Source organism: Meles meles, chromosome 8, assembly GCF_922984935.1.
Source record: "Meles meles chromosome 8, mMelMel3.1 paternal haplotype, whole genome shotgun sequence".
NCBI classification, from domain to species: Eukaryota; Metazoa; Chordata; class Mammalia; order Carnivora; family Mustelidae; genus Meles; species Meles meles.
In genome coordinates, this window is record NC_060073.1 from 102,277,358 (window position 1) to 102,297,843 (window position 20,486).

The 20,486-nt window shown below is 40.0% G+C and overlaps 1 protein-coding gene across 1 annotated transcript in view; it reads left to right on the forward strand.

Moving 5' to 3' along the window:
• Positions 1-10,884, forward strand: part of BLID (BH3-like motif containing, cell death inducer) — a 29,171-nt gene extending 18,287 nt beyond the window's left edge. The window contains 3 exon segments of the mRNA XM_046015971.1: positions 6,802-6,920; positions 6,923-7,019; positions 10,856-10,884. Of these exon segments, the coding sequence (XP_045871927.1) occupies positions 6,802-6,920; positions 6,923-7,019; positions 10,856-10,884 (245 nt within the window).
• The last annotated feature ends 9,602 nt before the right edge of the window (positions 10,885-20,486 follow it).

A 20,486-nucleotide genomic window follows, 5' to 3' on the forward strand; every position in this document is an offset into this window, starting at 1 on the left:
TTATTAGGTGTTCTCTGGACCTTTCTGACAACTGTATTGTGGGGATATTGTTATTTTTATTTTGCAGTTTAGGCTTTGAGAGGGAAAATGACTTTGAGGGGTCTCAGAAGGATACATGATTGGGATTTGTACTTGGTCTTCTGGTAGTAGACCTAACACTCTCTAAACAGCTGCCTGTGGCTATATACTGAGGAACTCTATGCAACTCAGGAACATCATTGCCCTCCTTATTTCTGGACACTGAGAGGACCACAGATATAATACAAGACAGGGTTGCTGCCTGGAGGAAATTTGTAAACTATTTTCCACAACAAAGCATGTAGGCATTTACTCATCTGTGTCTTTGGTCCTATGCTTCTCTCTGCATGCCCCATCTTCCCTCTGTCCATCTGCTGTCATTCTCCTCAATATGGTTAGCAAATTTATTGAGATATAATTTACATGCAACACACTAGATCCGTTTAAAACATACAATTGAAATAAAATAAAATATACAATTGATGCATTTTGACAGGCTTGCTTCTATGACACAGCCATGACCATTGACATACAAAACATCTTCATCACTTCCAAAAGTTTCCTTGGGTCCCTTTGCTGTCTGTCTTCCTCTCACCCTGGCCCTAGGCAAGCTCTGATCTGCTTTTTGTCTCTACGTTGGTTTGCCTTTTCTAGAATTTTGTAGAAATGGAATCAATATCATATATACTCTTTTGTGTCAGGTTTCTTTCATTCAGTATGAAGATTCTGAGACTCACCCATACTGTTACATGTGTAAGTGATTTGTTTCTTCTTATCAGGGAGTAATACTTCATTGTGTTGTGGGATGTAACAATTTGTTTATCCATTTAGGAGTTGATGGACATTTGGGTTGCTTCCAGTTTTTGCCTATGATAAATGAACCTTCTATGAACACTAGCTTGCACATTTTTGTGAGGACATATGTTATTATTTCTTTTCAATAAACCCTAGGATTAGAATTGCTGGGTCACTTAGTAAATGAGTATTTAACTTTGTAAGAGACTTCAATGGTCCTCAGTGGTTTGCCATTTTGTATCCCCACCAAGAACATATGTGAATTCCAGTTTTCTGTACTCTTCTCAAAACTTGTTATGGATGGTGTTTTAAATTTAACCATTCTAATGGGTGTGTGGTAGCATCTCTTGATTTTAATTTGCATTTCCCTAATGACTAATAACTTTGAGCATCTTTTCATGTGCTTATTGGCCTTTTGTGTATCTCCTTTTGTGAAGTGTATAAATTTTATCTTTGTTATTAGTTATCATTATTATTGGGTTATAAGATGTCTTTATGGTTGCTAGATACCATTCTGTTATAGGACCTGTTTTGCAAATATTCTCTCTCAATTCGTGGTGTGTATTTTCATTTTCTCCATCGTGTCTTTCAAGGAGCAAAGGTTTTACATTTTGATCAAGTCCAACTTAGCAGTTGGTTCCCTTATAATTCTTTGTGTTTTTATGTCTAATCTTTATCTTTGCCTACCCCCAAAGTTTCAAAGATTTTCTCCTGTGTTTTCTTCTAGAAGATTTATAGTTTTAGCTTTCATTTTAAGGTTTGTCATTTACTTCAAGTTAACTTTTGTATATGGTGTGAAATGAGAGTGAATGTTTATTGTTTTCTATATAGTTAGCTTGTTTTCTGTACAGTTAGCACCATTTGTTGAAATGACTTTTCCCCCATTTAATTAATAGCCTTGGCCCTTTTGTCAAAAAATTCAATTGACCATGTCAGTGGGAGTCTATTTTTAGACTCTGTTCTTTCCCATTCATCTGTATTTCTATCCTATCCTCCAATACTACACTCTCTTTATTCTTATACCTCTATAGTGAATCTTGAAATAAAGTAGTATGAAAACTCCAGTCCTGTAAAACTACTTTAAAAAGCCTAGAACCTTTGTGTTTCTGTATAAATTTTAAAATTGTCAATTTCTGCAAACACAACCAAAAAAAGGTGAAAGAAAGCTTGCTGATATGAAGCTTGCTGAGATTTTGACTGTCAGAGTGCTTTGAATCTGTAGCTCTGTTTGGGTCGAATTGATACCATAATGATATTGATGTCTTCCTATCTATGAACCCTGGTATATATCTGCATTTCTTTAGGTCTTTATCTTCTACCAACAATATTTTGCCCTTTCTATTGTATAGATCTTACACCTTGGATTAGTTTCCTAGGGATTCTGTACCAGATTTTCACAAAGAGGTTGGTTTAAAACAATAGAGATTTATCCTTGCAGTTCAGGGGACAAAAGTTCACAGTCAAGGTATTGGCAGGTTCTTTCTGGACTCTTTAAGGGAGAAATCTGTTCCATGCCTAGTTTCTGGAGGCTGCTAGCATTCCTTGTTATTCCTCAGCCAACCTCTCTGCTTATCTCTTCACATGGCCCTCCCCTTCTAGGTAGCAATGTTGCCTGCTGTTCTGTCCCTTACAATGACACTGTCACTGGACTAGGGAACAGCCAAATGCAGGATGATTTCCTCTCAAAATCTTTACCTTAATTCCATCTGCATAGACCCTTTCTCCAAAAAAGGTCACATTCTAGGGTTCCAGGTAGACATATATTTTGAGAACCACAATTGAACTCACTATGCCTATTTTTGAAAATTTATTCTCAAGTATTTTATGTTTTATGGTGCTATTATAAATGGCTTGTATTCTTTGTTTCCAATGATTTGCTGCTTGTATCTAAAAATATAATTGATGTGTATGTATTCTTCTTCTATCTTATGATTTTGCTAAATGCAATGATTAGTTCTGGTGATTGTTACATAGATTATTTTAGGATTTTCTACATAAACAAGCCCAGCAGTTATAAATAGAGGCAATTGTACTTCTTCTAGTTATGCCTTTTCTTTTTCTTGCTTTATTACAATTACTAGGATGTCCAGTGAAATGGTGACTAGAAGTGATAAGTGCAGGACTTTTCCCCAACATTAGGGGGAAATAATTTTATAATTAGGCATTAAGGATGATGTTTACAGTATGTTTTCTTTACCTAATGCCTGTTATCAGATTTAGAAAGTTCCTTTTTTATTCCTAATATGCTGAGAGGCTTTTTTTTTAAATAAAAAATGCATATGAATTTTATCAAATAATTGTTCTGCATCTATTGAAATAATGATGTGCTTTTTTCCATTTATCCTACTAATATGATGAATTACCTTGATTTTTAAATACAAACCAATCTTACATTCCTGGAATAAATCCCAATGGGTGACCATTTATATATATATATGATTATATATGATATATATATAATATATAATATGATATATATGATATATATGATATATATATATGATATATATATATATATATGATATATGATATATATGATATGATATATGATATATATATATAATATGTGATATATGATGTGATATATATGATATGATATATATGATATATATATAATATATATATATGATATATGATATATGATATATATATATGATATATATGATATATATATATCATATATATGATATATATATATGATATATGATATATATATAATATATATATGATATATGATATATGATATATATATAATATATATATGATATATGATATATATGATATGATATATGTGTATATATATATATATATAATATATGATATATGATATATATATAATATATATCATATATAATATTTATATATTGTATATATACAATATATTTTGTTTATATATATGTGTGTGTATATATACACATATATATATGTTGCAATATTTGATTTGTTAAAATTCTGTTAAAGATTTTTGCATTTATGTTTATGAAGGATATTGGTCTATGATTACCTTGTAATTTGTTTTCCAATTTTGGTTAAAAAAATATTCCCTCTTCTATTTTTCAGAAAGGTGTGTAAGATTAGTGTTCCTTCTTGCTTGGATATTTGATAGGAATCACCAATCATACCATTTGGACCTGGAATATTCTCTGTGGGAAGGTTTAGATAATAGATTCAGTTGCTCTGAGAGATATAAGACCACTTAGATTTTCTGTTTCATCTGTGTCAGTTTTAGCAAGTGTATTTTTCAAGGAATTTGCTCATTTTATCTGTGTTCTGACCTAGTTATTTTATATGTTAGCCTAGATACCTTCTCCTCTTTAAAGTTTCCCAGATACCCCCAACAGAAGTGACTTCACATTCTTTGTGCCACTACTTTATCTGGTATCATTTCTACTCTCCACCTTCCTTTGTGGTCATTTGCCCATGTGTCTCTTTATATTCTAAGTTAAGGGCCTTGAAGTTCAATGATTACATCCCACGTATCTTTGAGTCTCTGACACTTTATATGGTGCTTGGCACATAATAGATACCATCCGCCCCCAATGTTTAATCAACCAATTCCATTTACCATTGTCTAATTTATAGTTACACACACGTTTCTAACTTTCTTAGAAGATTAAGAGCATCTTTTGCAAAAATGGCAAGTATTATTCAATGTTCGTATTCCTTCTATGTCTTATATCTAGAATAATTTTTAAAACTATTAAATAAAATAGACCCGTTGAACAGCATAGAAAAGTCAGTATTCTATAAACTCAGAAAAGAGAAGTTAAATGGAAATCAGGAAAGTATGCATCAATAAAGGGAAAGAAATAGGGAACTGACATTGTTGAGTGCTTACCATATGCCAGACATTGTCTTAAACAATTTATATTCCTTGTTATCATTTAACCTTAAAGTAAGTAGGCATAGAAAATGTTACTGGGGCACCTGGGTGGTTCAGTTGTTTGAGTGTCTGACTCTTGGTTTCAGTCATGATTTCAGGGTTATGAGATTGAACCCCGCATCAGGTTCCACAGTCAGCAGAGTCTGCTTGAGATCCTCTCCCTCTCCTTGGCTCCTCCCCCACCTGCATGCACCCAGGCGTGTGCGCACACGCATTCTCAAAAATAAATGAATAAATAAATAAATAAATAAAATTAAACAGGGTCTCCTATTTCTCCACCATCTTGCCTCTCCCTAAATCTTTCTAAAAGAGGAAAATTTTATATCCTCATTTTATAAATCAGGAATCTGAGGTGAGGTTTCAAAAAGTTAAGTATTTTGGCAGAGTCCACAGAATTATTAAGTGGTTTCAGATGTAAGCCTGAATGATTCCATTATCATCTTCTTTGTTTCAATTTTACTTTTGCCCATTTGGTTTTCTATAAGACACTTGGTGGATTTTCCCAAGTTACCTTTAAATTCTACCTTTGCCAGAGTAGAATATTCTGTGATTCCCCAGTTAAGTGTTGGGATCACTGTAAGTTTAGAAAAACTCCAAAGTATTCCCTGAATACTTGTTCTGTCTTTAGCAGGAAATATCCAAAAATGGCAAAGAAGATTTGAAATAGCCTTATCTCAAAGTATGCTGTGTAACTCCCCATTGTATCCCTCCTACTCATCAGCCTTTGTCTATAAGCTTGCCATTACTTTGATGATAGTAGATGCAACAGTTCTGGATGTGGCTAACTGGTGCGTATCATTGGTTCCTGAGTTCCTGCCTACATGGCATGAGGACAATTAAGAGCCCAAGGTTATGAGAACTCAAGCAATCTTCATAGCTTATTGCGAAAGGAGAGGATATTTTCTTATAGATGATCTTACTTTTGTATATGTTCCATATTTGTTCTGTTTAGAAAGGCCTGTGGGTTACTTTGTGTAAGGTACATTCCTTCTCCTTTTGCTTTGATAAAAGATATTTGAAACACCAGATCCAATCACATAGTACCTTTGCTACTGCTAACTTAGTTGTGTCTATTTTAAGTCTCTTCTCTCTCCACATGGTAGTACTCTACAAGTCACCTAATCAGAGTTGCCTATGATAATTAGACTTTTCCCAATTAGAAATGTGCCTAATGCGCCATTTTCCCAATACATTTTAGCCAAAGAACTGGGAAGGGGAGGCAAATTTTCCAGTGATTCCAGTCTATCTGTTGGAACAAGAAGTTTCTGAGGTCTTCCCAATGTCAAAAAAAACATCAAAATAACAGCATTTGTTTCTTTATTTGGGTACAATACCATGGTCAGGAACTTGGCTACTTCACCAGAGAAATTATATGCAATACATCATTGAAGAGATGACTTAATTCATGCTCACTATTCCCCCCTAGTCTACCATGGGAAGGGTGACACTTTCATGTATCAGAAGCACCAGACAAGGCAGCTGGATACATTTTCTCTCTCTTGAAATTCTAGTCTCTGTTGGAACAACTCCCTTAGGTAACCCAGCTCTAGGTTCTTTCTAAGAAATGAAGCTAGTACTCCCAGGGATGCTCACATTAGGGAACAAAATCTAAAGAAGTATTCCTGCCTTTTCGATGTCAGAGACCACCATAGAGATGTTTCTCAATTTGAGGCAGAAGATACAGCTTTTCTGTGGTCTGAGCATCAAACTTGCTGAAAGGACATTGTCATGACTTAATATTAATTAATAATGGGTATTCACACAAACCTGGAGCAAGTGATATTCCACATGGAGGCAGGAGAGAAGGGGTTGGAATGAACACATGAACCCTTGGAAGCTGTTTTTCAGCTGGGGATTTTCAAGTAGCCACTGGAAATCAAGGGTAGTACCGAGGATAGTAGGAGTTGAGAAGAACAGAAGACCAGGATATATCTTTTTTCTTCCACCTCATGTTGTGCTTAGACAATGCTCAGTCTGTATGAGAGCTACCCTATAAAAAGTTGCTGAATGAATAAATGAATGAATGAACATTTGATTCCAAACATTTTCTTACTCCGTAGCTTCAAATTGTGGTGAATTTGTTGTGTTCCATCTGGGTATTATAGGAAGCCAGGAAAGACCTTTCTATTAGATCTTGGAAACTGAGAGTGTGCCTTGTACTGCCTGGCTAGGATAAGCTTCTGGAGGTTCCATTTATCCAGAGGCAGAATGGATCCTCTTCCTTGCCACTGGAAAATTGTTGCCAGTTTCAATAAAGAGACTAAACTACCTAAGGAAACAATGTTTCCTCTTACAAGGTACAATCTTGGCTCCTCCGCCATGGGTGTGGGGGGGGGGGGCGCTGTTCTTGGAAATGTACTCCAGAGACTTTCTTTTTTTTTTAAAAAAGATTTTATTTATTTATTTGACAGAGAGAGATCACAATAGGCAGAGAGGCAGGCAGAGAGAGTGAGAGGGAAGCAGGCTCCCTGCCAAGCAGAGAGCCCGATGCAGGACTCGATCCCAGGACCCCGAGATCATGACCTGAGCCGAAGGCAGCAGCTTAAACCACTGAGCCACCCAGGCGCCCTCCAGAGACTTTCTTATTTAACCAGGATACAAACTGCATTGCTACATAATTCCCCCTGCTGAGGCCCTATGAAAGGAATGAGTTGGGACAGATACAGCAAGATAGTAGGATAAATTTCGCCCATTCTTCTGGCTGTACTACACAGGAGTAAACTTGATTTCAACAAGATGACCCAATTCTTAGCATGCTTTTCTACCCACTTTCACCCATAATGCTTCCAAGTCACTGTCTGATTCAAGATGTGCAGAGAAGCAAAATGGAAAAAAAGACAAACTGGCCAGTAAAAAGTAAGATGACATTTAATTAAAACTAAGTTTGCAAGTTAATGGGGGGAAGGGGGTATTTTGTTTAAAAAAACAAAACAAACAAACAAAAACCCTGTGATTAAACCTCAGGGCGGCATAGCACATCACTATCCTTTTGTGGTTTTGAGTGTATTTTATTCATCCACTGGAAGTAGATATTCGTCATATTGTTAATAATTGTTCTACTAAATTGTACTCAACAGTGTGCATCTCTGTAACCTTGTTTACTATTTTCTTCCTGTACTTTTTTCTTAAGCTCATTTCTGAGGGGTGGTTGGTTCACATAAGCTTTCAATTTTTAAATTACACACACAATGGGTTTTTTTCACTAGGCATCTTTGCTTAAAGTGGGAAAGAATCAGATTGTGATTGTGGTGTAAATCAGTCAGTCCTTTTCTTCCCTTTACAAGAAAAGCTGTGGGTAATAGAAAAGAGAACTGAAGGAAATAAAAATTCTATGGAGGCTTTTATGAACTCAGTCATTAGAGTAAGAAGAGCTAGCTCCATGGAATGGGGGGAAGAGAAGAAAATGCAAATTTTTTTTTTGTTTTTTTGTTTTTTGAGCTGTTACTTTAAGCCACGCTAGTATCCCCCTTCTCTTCCCTCCAGTATCCTGGTCCCACCCAGACCTACTGAGAATCCAGGGCTGGGGCACTTCAGAAGCTGGAAGGGGAGTGAGAGAGAGGCTGTGGGTTAGCCTTGCCTGGTCATCAGGAGAGGTAGAATTGCCCTAAAAAGGCTGACCTCTCTGAAACCGCATCAGAGAACCTCCAAAATGGTATCAGTCATCCTGAAACTTTGATTGGTAAAGAATTTTCTGTGTTTAAAATGCTTAATCTTAAGAAAAAATAAAATACTTAATCTTGTTGGGATCTTTTGAGGTAGGAAAATCTGATGAGAAGTAAACATTCCATATATTCCTATGCCTTGGGTATGCTCCTGGAAACACTGGAGGGATTGTTTGCCAAAAAGTCTTGGCAGTGTTCAAGGATGGCTGGCCAAGTCATAAGAGAAGGAAGAGAAGAGGTTTATGTGGTACTGAGTCCAGCATTGTGTGTAAAACACAGGTTTCAATGTAAAGAAATCTGTTGCACAAAACCCTTGGAAAACATAACATCCTCTCTTTTCTGTACTATCCCCCACACAAGCACCCTGTTCCTCAAAAAAATTGTTTTAGAAAATAAGGAAAAAATAGGAGGGAATCAGCATGACCTTAAGGAAGCGAATCCCTTTGTTTTAATTTTCTTTTCCTTTTGCTTTTACATTTAAGAGTTAAGACAACATTTCAGCAGAGAAATGCAGAGAAGGGTAAAGGGAAATCAATAAAGTTATTCTGTGACTTTTCCCAGGAGGGAGCTGGGTTAATCGAGAACGGCCTGCTTGGCTATATATCAAGTCTGAGGAGAGAGCAGGAGTTGATTTTGAAACAGATTTCCCAGCTAAACTGAAGGAGATATATGTAAATATACATGTATGATACATTCATGTGTAATTTTTACATGAGTGCCGTGTGCTGCCTGCATCCTATTATATATATTCTAATGTATATGAACAGGGTATATGACGTGCACACACATTTAAAAAGTAGATAAAATTCCTTTAGGTCATTAGTGATATTGGACAAAAATTCTAAATATTGATCTGGGATCCTTTTACACTTTATAAGTTTCTCTAATAAGTCCTTTGACTCCCAAAGAAGGAATTTGATGTAATAAAGCCCAAAGTGACAGATGAAGGGATGGAAATCAGATTTCCTGACCCAAGGACAGTGGAAGTGTCTTTGAGGATGGGGAAGCTTCTGAAGAGTCTCTCTGGGTAATTTGTGTGGTTACTTTCTCTAGTGACTACAGAAATTTCTAGCGGGTCTGTAGCGCTTTTGGAAGCCAAGTTGGCCAGGGCACTACCCGATTCCATTGGGTCATAGTGCCACATTCTCCTGCTCACTGGAAGCAGCGGTGGTTTCTTCCTGGACAGCTTTGGACAACATAATCGGGTGGGAGGCAGGACACCTGACTGTCAGTCCTGATCTTCCCAGTATGCTCTTGAGTGCTTTAGCTATCCTTTCTGGACATCAGTTTCCTTTCTTATGAAATAGGATGAATAATTCTTGCTCCTTCCAAACAACTTTCTTATTGCCCAAGAATCTTGTCCGCAGTTCTTTGTGCCACTCAATGCTCAGATTTTGGAGACCACTAAAGAGTTATCTCCTTTCCATGACCTAATCTACTGGGATTAATCCCACCATTCTGAAGCCCTTCACATTTTTCTTCTCTCGTTTTGGAAGTTCAAATTCTGAATTGTTTTTAACGTCAGCTAAGATGCTCTATTTTCTTTCTTTCTTTTTTAAAGATATTTATTTGGGGGGGGGAAGAGAGAGATCATGAGTAGGAGGAGAGACAGAGGGAGATTTGTTTATTTTGGGGGGGAATTCAAATTCTGAATTGTTTTTAATGTCAGCTAAGATGCTCTATTTTCTTTCTTCCTTTTTTAAAGATATTATTTATTTTGGGGGATGGAGAGAGAGATCATGAGCAGGAGGATAGACAGAGGAGAGTGAAACAATCTTAAACAGACTCCCCACTGAGCCTGGAGCCCAGTGTGGGGCTTAATCTCATCACCCAGAAACCATGACATGAGCCAAAGTCAAGAGTCGGTTGCTTAACCAACTAAGCCACAAAAGCACCCCTCTATTTTCTAAATCTAAATGCCATATGTATCATAACTGTTAAGAAAATACTTTTGTAAGAGAATGGAATCTAGGCAGAGAGAGAGAGGGACTATGTGGAGTTCTGGAAACTTCCCTGGAGGAAATTTCATAGTGTATCTAGTCTAACCCTCTGTTTTACATCTAAGGAAGCTAATGATCTGAGAAGTAAAATGTATTGTCCAAGGTTACTGTGACAGAATTAAGTGGAGAACCCATGTCTCTTTAGCTTTCAGTTCTGTATTCTTTCCATTGGTTCATGTGTCTTGAGACCACTATAATTAGAAATAGTTCCTGAGGGGTGCCAGAAAGAAAGAAAGAACAGAAGGAAAGAAAGAAAGAAAAGACGGAAGGAAGGAAGGAAAGAAAGAAAAGAAAAGAAAAAAGAAAAGAAGGAAGGACTAACAAACCTGAAGATAAGTAAGCAGACCAGGTAAAGATATCTCAACCTTTGGTTTTGCCCAGGGCCAGATTCTAACTCTGTGTGTGTAACCTGACCAACACGGCTTTAGCATCCTCATGAAGGATGAAGGCTTCCTAGTTGCCAGAGCCTCTTCTTTTTGTCCCTTCCTGTCCTGTAGGCCCCAACCCAGAATCTGGATCTAATTGAATTCCTATTTTTCATGTCTATTTTGGACATGGTTGCATTTGCCCCATATTTCATAGCTCTTAAATTCTATCTTTAAGTTGACTTTACACATTTCTTATTCAACATTTACTGGAAGTTTACTGTGTGCCTGTCATGTGTAGTGGGCTGGAGATACAGAGCTGTATCTCACAATGTCACATGTCCTGTGTGAGATATGTTCCCATCGGATAACCTGGGGGCACTGGGGAAGGAGATTCTGGGATTATCTAAGAAGTCCAAGAAGACAGCCCATCCTGTGATAATTGCCTTTACTCTCTTTTCCCCTTCCTTACGAGGGCAGGCGAGTTAATTTTAGATGATGGTCTTTTCCAGGGTTCTCTCTGCCTTGTTTTCAACAAAAGAGAAGCCATGTGTAAGATTTTCCCTTTACATCCATGTCCACCCCAGGGTTAGGTATTCTCACCATGAGTTCTCTGAACAAAGCGGGTTTCCTAATACTTCAGACAATTCTTACTGGGTTGCAGAAAGCAGGTCCTGGGGGCCCAGAGATATGTGCCTATGCAGACTAGTTGTGGGGAAGATATTGTCCTCCCATCATTTCCTCCACAACTTTAATTTTTCAATCAATTTTCTTTGTTTCCTTTGGTTTTAAAGACATTGACAAGTTGACACCTAGATGTTCCCTAGAAACACCCAAAGCTCTGTTCACATTTTATAACAGAACACTAGCCAGATTTAGTTTTATTTTGTCTTGTTTTCAAAGTTCTTCTCCTTCTTCCTCACCTTAGAATTTTTCTCACTTTTCCGTCAAATTTAAGACGTGGATTTGGAGCGATTAAACTCATGGAAGAGGAGGAAGAGCATCAGTTAAAGATTGCTTGCCTCTGTGTGATCATCGATTGGTCTGTTACGTAGCACTGTGACCCGGATTAGTATTAAGTTCCCAGAAGAGTACGGGTGCCACAACAACGTATAAAGCACCTATTATGTGGCAGGCTTGATGGCAGCCAGAGTAAGATCACAATCGGTGCCTCTCCATGCAGCTCACGGGAAGTATCTGCAGAGCCGAGAGACCCGTGGGCCCATAAATTCAACAATTTTCCAGACTTGGGCCAGGTAGTCAGAATATCACAGTGAATCTTGGAAGACTTAAGAATGCCAGAAAATTCACTTAACCTCCCCTCATTTGGGAGTGCGGGTTGGTTGCCAACAACAGCTGGTTTGCTCTGTACCTGCCTGGATTGGAGCGTACAGTCCAACATTCCAGAAGGGCAAAGCAGGAGACCCCAGAAGGCTGGCCTGGCTCCCTCTGACATAGTTCCCTATGGTCTTCATGTCATTGCTATTTGCTGCATGGAGAGACTCTTTGATGAGTGTAGAACGTGCCACACTTAAAATCTCTGAGGTAGCAGTTTCTACCTTTAAAATATGCCTTGATGTCTCCCCAGAGTGCTCCCTGCTCATCCCTATTCATCTATCTCCATTTGAATCTTAGCAGGAATTCTGATGCTGCAGAGGCCCTTCAGTCTCCGAAATCTGTCTCCAACTATGTTTTGGTGTTCTTTTAATTTTATTAATTCTGCACACTCAGTGCCTTTGAAAATCATCTATTTCACAAAAGCTCAAGTAAATTTAATCGTATCTTTTTGAAGCCCTTCCTTACTGTGCCACCATTAGTTAGTAATGGGGGAGACCAAGAGGCACGGGGTCTGATTATTATTAACAATACCTCAGATTCGCACATACTCACTCCCAATGAACTCTCGGCAGTTCAGACACATTAGCTCATTTTTCCTCACAACAGCTGGGCTGGGAGACCTAGATTCTATTCTTGGTGCTCTAACAACCTTCTTGGGAAAGGTATTTACCCACTAATTGCCTCAGTTCCCAACTATGAAAACGGAATAATGATATGAGGATATTTGCTTTTCCTTCTTCTTCTCCTAAACCTTTAGAACCTAAAGAGGAAAAAAAAAAAAAAAAAAAAAAACAACTGAAGAGACAAAGTCTAAAAGAGAAGAAGGAGTGTGTCTTGACTTTATTTCCATAATGAAAAGGTGAGATACAGTCCTAGGAGCATGACTAGAAACCTTGAAATCTGCATTGTGATTCACTCTCTGCTTATTGATGGACCATCGCCTTTGTACCTCTTTCCTTTATATTGGAAAACACTGAGAGACCCATAGCTGGTGAATATTATGAAAGGGGCCCAATCGTCTACAGAGCATAAACTGGGTCTGCAAAGATGTCTCCAGGAACCATGGCACCAATAAGACTGGATTTCAGATGAGAACACTCTTGGCTTCCAAAGCCTTCCTCTTCCCCCACCTCTCTCCTTTCCCTCAAACCTCCAGACTTTGTAGCGATTTCAGAAATATATACCAGTAACTCCAGCCCAAGTCACTGGCTTGTATCTCCTATCATCTCTAGACTCTTGGCCTGGCAATCTCAGTCTTCAAAAGTTCCAGGGGCCGAAATACGCCTCTTTGTTTACCAGCCTCAACCTAATGACTGAATGGCAGAGAACCTAGACCAAAATAGAACTTGGCTCTTAGAGGACACGTGTCAGCCAAGAATAATGCTTTTTATAATGCCAGGCTCAGTTCTATTAGTGCACAGGTAATAGGGATCTCACCCTTTGAAGGGCCTTGATTTCCTCTATTTTTCTCTCTCAGTTTACCTATTGTTATGTAGGAGCGAGAGCTTCTCTCTTTTACCTGTAGAGGCTCAAAAGGCTATTGAAAGGTACTACTTGCCAGTTGGTAAAGTCATATGGCATGGAACATAGATTTCCTTCCCAAGGGCTTCCCAAACAACATGGGCCCTCACATAAACTCCAGACCTTGCATAGAGTAAATCTAGATGCCAAGAAAAGTCCTCTGAAGCTCGCCCAATGAGGCATAAGGAGGCAATGGAATTATTTTATGTATTCATATCAAAAATATTATTTTAAATATACATGCTAAAGACTTCTCTCACCATTGATTTCCCCTAATGTTCTAAAAGGCTAAGGAAAGCAAGAATTTTTTTTAAATATTTTATTTATTTATCTGACAGACAGAGATCACAAGCAGGCAGAGAGGCAGGCAGAGAGAGAGGAAGAAGCAGGATCTCCACTGTGCAGAGAGCCTGATGCAGGACTCGATCCCAGGGTCCTGGGATCACGACCTGGAGCCGAAGGCAGAGACTTTAACCCACTGAGCCACCCAGGCGCCCCAAGAATTTTTTTTTTTTAACTAGGCATAAATTCAGGTATTTAGCCTGATATTACTTAGCCTGACACTTGGAACTCTTAGGGATTTGGGGTCTAAAATCTGCCAAATGACTTCTTTTGAGACCACTTGAGCTACAGACTACTGGGACCAAACACTGCTCCCTACTGGTTCAAAGTCTCGCTGCTTCAGGGAAATGGCTCTGCTGACACATGCATAAGGCAGCTTCCTCCTCCTCCCCTTCCTGGGAATATTTTTGCCAATTAATGAGGGACTCTTGCTAATGGAATTGAGATATAGTTCACATCTAAAATATGTTTAGAATTTAAGGGCACATCCAGCTCTCCCTTGAGGGTTGCCATCAGCCCCCTAAAGGGATGCCTCTTTAGAAACTTCAGAGGTGTCGAAATTCTGAAAGTGCATTATTGCTTGTGGAAGGACAGACTGAACACCCGTCACATTCCCCCTGCCCTCCCCTAGCCAGAGACAGGAATTGCCCAGATGAAGACGAGGATGGAGGTTAGCCTGCAGAGCATATCACTATACATACTTAAACATTCTTCCCTTAGGCAAAGTAAGGATGTGTCTAACCTTTTTTTCACAATACATATTATGAAACTCTGGAGCCTTGAGGTCCTATGGTCACGAACCATTTCGAGCTTCTCAGCCTCATTTTCTGAAACGAGGGCATCTGAGCTGGGTTGCTTATCTCAGATCTGGACTTACCCACACACTTGAAAGTGCAGGAGATCTCCCTCCCTGCGCGTAGCCCAGAATAGTCCTTCACAGCCACGTCATCTCGGACACTTTATCACTTGATATTACCTCCTAATCCACAGATCAGGGAGATTTTAGACAGAATTCATCCGGCTTCAAACAGAAACAGCACGCCTGCAGAACATTTAGAATGAGTTTGACAGACCGATTTGCTATTTTTCAGAAACACAAAGAAACATGGCTCTACATGGGACCTCAGCCAGAGTAGAGTCTTTGCAAATAAGGCTGCAATTCGCCCTTTATTAAATGTTACTTTAAAAAAAAATATTTTATTTATTTATTTGACAGACTGAGATCACAACTAGGCAGAGAGGCAGGCAGAGAGAGAGGAGGAAGCAGGCTCCCTGCGGAGCAGAGAGCCCGATGCAGGGCTCGATCCCAGGACCCTGAGATCGTGACCTGAGTCGAAGGCAGAGGCTTAACCCACTGAGCCACCCAGGCGCCCCAAATATTACTTTTTAAAGGAAATAACAAGAAAAAATATTTTATTTATTCATTTGAGAGACAGAGAGGTACTGAGACACAGCACGGGTGAGGGTTGGGGAGAGGGAAAAGCAGGCTCCGCACTGAGCAGAGAGCCAGATGTAGGACTCGGTACCAGGACCCTGGGATCATGACTGAGCCACCCATGTGCCCTAAAATGTTACTTTTATGTGGCATTAGACTAAGTCTAATTCCAAGGGTTATTTAGACATGAACTTGGCTCTCTCAGAAGGTTACAACCAAAACCACATCAGCATACAAGCTTATTCAAAATCTTTTGCTGTCTGCCAGGTACCAGAAACACAAAAGTGACCACATGACAACCCCTGTCTCTCTTCACCTGTAGTATGGGGATAGAGACAGCATAGTCTATGGACAGTGCCAACACCAGGGCCCCCTTCCTCTCCTCCAGCTGAGGGAATAACGCCGCCTAGCACACGGCCTGACATACAGTCAAGTACTAAATAAATCATTACTGGCCAAAATGAGCTCAGTGAAAAGAATGAATAAATGTTAAGGTAGAGTAAGTACAGAGTGCTATGGAAAATACATCAAAGGAGAAACTAGACTAGTTCGAGGGGCTGAACCGTAGAAATTGTCAGTTACACTGAGACAAGAGTCAAAGAACATAATGCTGCAGAGGAAAGTCCAGGCTGGCGGTGTTAGACCTGGTTCAAGTCCTAACAGTGCCACCAAGAGCTGGGCCGTTCCAGCTGTGTCATGCCTTACTCCCTCCCTCTGTAGAACACTGGTGATGGCTTTGGGAGACTAAATGAGATAGTATTTATCTGTAAACTTCTGTCACGAAGAAGAACATCAGTGACGGCTATTAATGGAGAACAGAACTGCAGTGTCAAAGCAATAAGTACCTAAGTAGTGAGGTTAAGAGCATAAACATTTGAGGGATGGATGGCAGTGATGAGCTTCAAGTCGCGGTGGCCACTGGGAGACGTGTTACAGAACTTCTTAGCTTCTAAGCCCAGACAATGCAGGGGAAGGACAGGTGACTTATGGGATTTGTCTTCCTCTTCCAATCCATCCCAGAAGGCTTTCATATTCACATTTTAACTATAGACCCATTGTGGGCCCTGCCTGTCGCTGTTCACAGTAGGGTATATACCATTTCAGATGATTAATAATCTGAGGATATTGTGATGTGTGGAGACTCAATGCAGATTATATATGTGTTTGTATTTATATACATATGCATAGAAATGCATAATAAAAATATAACCTTTTCCCCCATAAGTTCTTAAAAAAATTAGCTTCTGTTGCTTTTATCTTAAATGTCCACAAATATACCAGACCCTTTCCTTCAGTTCTTCCTTCCCCGCAAGTCCATTAGGCACTTTCCCACTACATTCGTGTAGTTAGATCAGTACACACACACACACACACACACACACACACACATGCATGCATCCACACACCTGTTCTCTACTGGCTTCAGCTTTTTTTTAGGTGAGCTTTGGGAAATGCCCTGAGTTGAACTGGATTGTCAGCTTTGTTAATAGGGGAGGGCTAGGGAGGGGAAGATGTGAGCCACTGACTTTTGGGTTTTCAGTCCCTAACATGAGCTATGACCCTAATGACATGGCAAAACCAAAAAAAAAATGTCAAACCAGAGAGTGTGGGAGACCAAAGAAAGGGGATGGCGGGGACCAAAGATGCAGGAAGGTACTGGGCATAAAAACATTATAGACACAAAAATTGGGGGAGGGGAGAACTAGAGGTGTTTCCGATGATGGTGGGGGAGGGAAAGCAATTGGTGGGGCCTTTGAAATTGTGCCAGGAACCAAGAGCCAGGGGCAGTGGCAGAGGGGAAGGCCAGGTAGGACAATTAAAACGGAAATCTGGCTCCTTACAGCGCAGCATGAAACAGGGCTGCAGAATTTGCTGCAGTGGGAGGTGGGGCCAGTCTGGCACAGTCTGTGGGTTTGAAAGGAGCTGGGCGGGTTGGGGAATGCCAGTCAGCCTTTGTAGTTCTGAGCTCAGAGAGGGGGTGACGAATACTGGGCTTCAGGTCAGAAGCCTGGCTTGGGTGGCTTTTGGAGAAAATTTCCCTCTGCTCCCAAACTCTTAAAATCCGCTCATCACACCACTGGCCTCCAATCACAGCATAAACACGTGTCCTGGAGATTGCCCTCCAGCAGAGGTTTCGTCCGTGGTACCTGTTGGCTCACTGATGGGATCCTTCTCCTCTCCTACTCCCTAGACATCCTAACCGGGGCTGAAGACAATATTTTTGCATATTTCCCTTTCCCTTCCCACATGCTTCCCATCTCCCAGACTCCTAGGGTTAATCCCCAGGACAACCTTGCTTTGAAAGAAAAAATGTGGTGCGCCTCCTAGAAGATTTGGATCTCAGAAGCCTCTGTCTGTCCTGCTTCAGCCAGACGCCAGACAGCGGGCTCAAGGAGATGCACATTGACAGAGAAAGAAGCAGTAAGTTTTTGTTGTTGTTTGTTTTCGAGGCATAGTTGCTCTCCAGAATTAAGGCCCCTAAAGGCATGAGGCTTTCTTTTCTTTATTTTTCGCCTTTCCTCTTCGTTTCTTTTTCTTTTCTTTCTTTCTTAGCAGAAATAAATACTATCCCGTTCCCATCCTGGGGCTGATTCAGAAAAGCAATTGAATTAGAAAGCATTTCTTCATTGATGTTCGTATCTGGGGTTAAAAATATCTGAAGTTGATTTCTGCGTGCCTATTCTCAACACTGTAATATTTTAAAATGTATCTGCATTTGTTAAAGTAATTTGTACTGATTGTTCTTCTCCAGAATAAATACAATCTATCTGGCTGATTGATTGTAATTATGATGAATTTGTCCCGGGCACTTGCATGGATGTCTTCTTTGAGGATTTTTGTGCATATTTGCTGCTCATCAAAGAGAAGGCTAGAAGGACTTTGGAAGGAGGGTGTGGTCGGGCTGATTGAGCTTCCTTCCGGGCCCATCCCTGACTCCTTCCCTCTGCTCCTCCCTCTCCCCATCTCCTACCCTGGCTCCTCAGATCCCTCCTGAGCCAGCTGTCAATGAAACGGCATTTACCTTTCATTTCTCGTATCACCTGTGTTAGACTCGGGCAGGTAGGAGACCACTCCCCACAACCAAATTCATTACATTTGTAATCTCAGCATTTTTTCAGACCAAGACAGAGACCAGACTGTTGCTTCCACTCCTTAAACTTCTCCCATCCTGGGATTATTAGCCAAGATAGCAATAACAATAGTAATACTGTATTTAGAAACTCTCTAGCACACTTGATCTCTGAGAGTCTTACAGATGTTAACTAATTAATCCGTACAAGAGAGGTAAATATTATTAACCATGATGGAATATACCTATGTATATGCTAAGGACAGCAAAATAGTTCACTTATTTATCACAGTTCACTTGCTGTAGTCACTGGTATTTTTAAAACACCCATCATAGATACAATAATTAGAGATGTGCTTTTGTTAACAAAACCACTACCCACTTCTAGCGTGCCCTTGGGTACTAAGTAATTACCCACTTTGTGTGGTTATCTAGCTCACTAATTACCCACAGAAATTGGGGTCAGGTGTTAACTGCTTGAAATAAGTATCCTCCAAAGACATCGCTGAGTTGTATAGAGAAAATGATGTGTTCAGAGCAAAACTTTCATAACTCATATATTTGTATATCTTTGTAAGCGGAGCGAGTACCGAGACTGGGGCAGATCGGCTTAGCATGTGAAAATCATGCTGAACTGTTGTGGTGATGGTTAGGGAGGTTTTGGAGAGTCTGGGGAAATTTCATCCTCTGTTTACCTTTCCTTTCTGAAGATGAGTGAAAGGACAGGGGTCCCATAATCTGCCCTTCATATGCAAGTACACTAAGACAATTGGTGAGTCTGGTTAGGAATGATTCATTTTGGCGGTACAGGGAGGCACCCAGTGAGTCAAAGATTTTTTTTTTTTTTTTGACAGCTCCACCCATTATGAGTATACTAGCATGTTTCTTTTTTTCTCATCAGTCTAGTGCAAACACACTATTAGCCAAATCTGAAAAGGATTCTAACCTAGTCCCCAAGCCTGCCAACCATCTCTTTCTCCTTCCCAATAATGACCAAAAAAAAAAAAAAGGAAAAGAAAAGTATTAAAGGGAATCCAACACTATGATTGTAAGTCTTTCTCTTTTTGCCTGGATCTCTTCTCCCCTCCCCTCCCCTGCCTTCCTCTTCCCTCCCCTCCTCTCCTCTCTTCTCCTTTCCCTTCTTCCTCTCTCTGCATCTCCTCATTTGTGTTTTTCCTTCTCCTTTTCCTTGGCCTCCAGCTGTGCTTCTGCAGGTCTCACCGTGAGAGACAAAGCACAGTGTCTGAATTGAGCACAAAGAAGCTACCTTTAAAAAACACCGACTTGAAGGAAACCTGCATTCTCAGATGCTTCCCTCCCTTTCTTGCTATTTACGGAACTCAGCCTTACACTTCACACAGGCCCGATGTCTGCGTGATTCTAGCCAGGAAAATCGGGTGAAGATGGCCATATACCCACTGTGTGTAGAGATAGGTAGAGACCCCAGTTATCAGGAACTACCTGTTTTCCGGGATCATCGTGTAGCCGAGCTTTGAAAACGCACGCCAACAGACATGACGGGAGAGGCTCCCCTGTTCAAGCCAGGATGTCTTTCATTTTTATCTTGTGCCACTTTTTTTGTCATCGGAATGATTACTTATCAGTATCAAGGGGCTTTAGGCTGATCAATGGAGTGTGTATGTATCTGATGGATGTTTGAGGAGAAACCCTTCAGAAAGAAGGGAAATGTCTGCAGTGGAAGTGGAGGGCTAGTGTGAGCTACAGTGACTGATGAGTTCATTTCAAAATCCACGGGCACGTAAGTGGTAAATTAGTACATACAGCAAGCAAAGCCTCCCGTTGAAAGGAAAGAGACTTTGAGCATTGTAGTCATCTCACGCCCGAAGAGAGTGCGTATTTTAAAAATAGATTCAAATCCCTGCTCTTTTATCCCTCTACATGCCGATTTCAAAGAAGTATTTGGGCACAGTTGACTTTCCGTCCGTGAAGAAAACCCACCAAGATGCAGGAAACGTACACATGCACTCCAGCATGCTTAGGTGTTTTAGATGCTCGTGGGATGCGGAACAATTAGGCAGAGAACTGCACTATGGTCT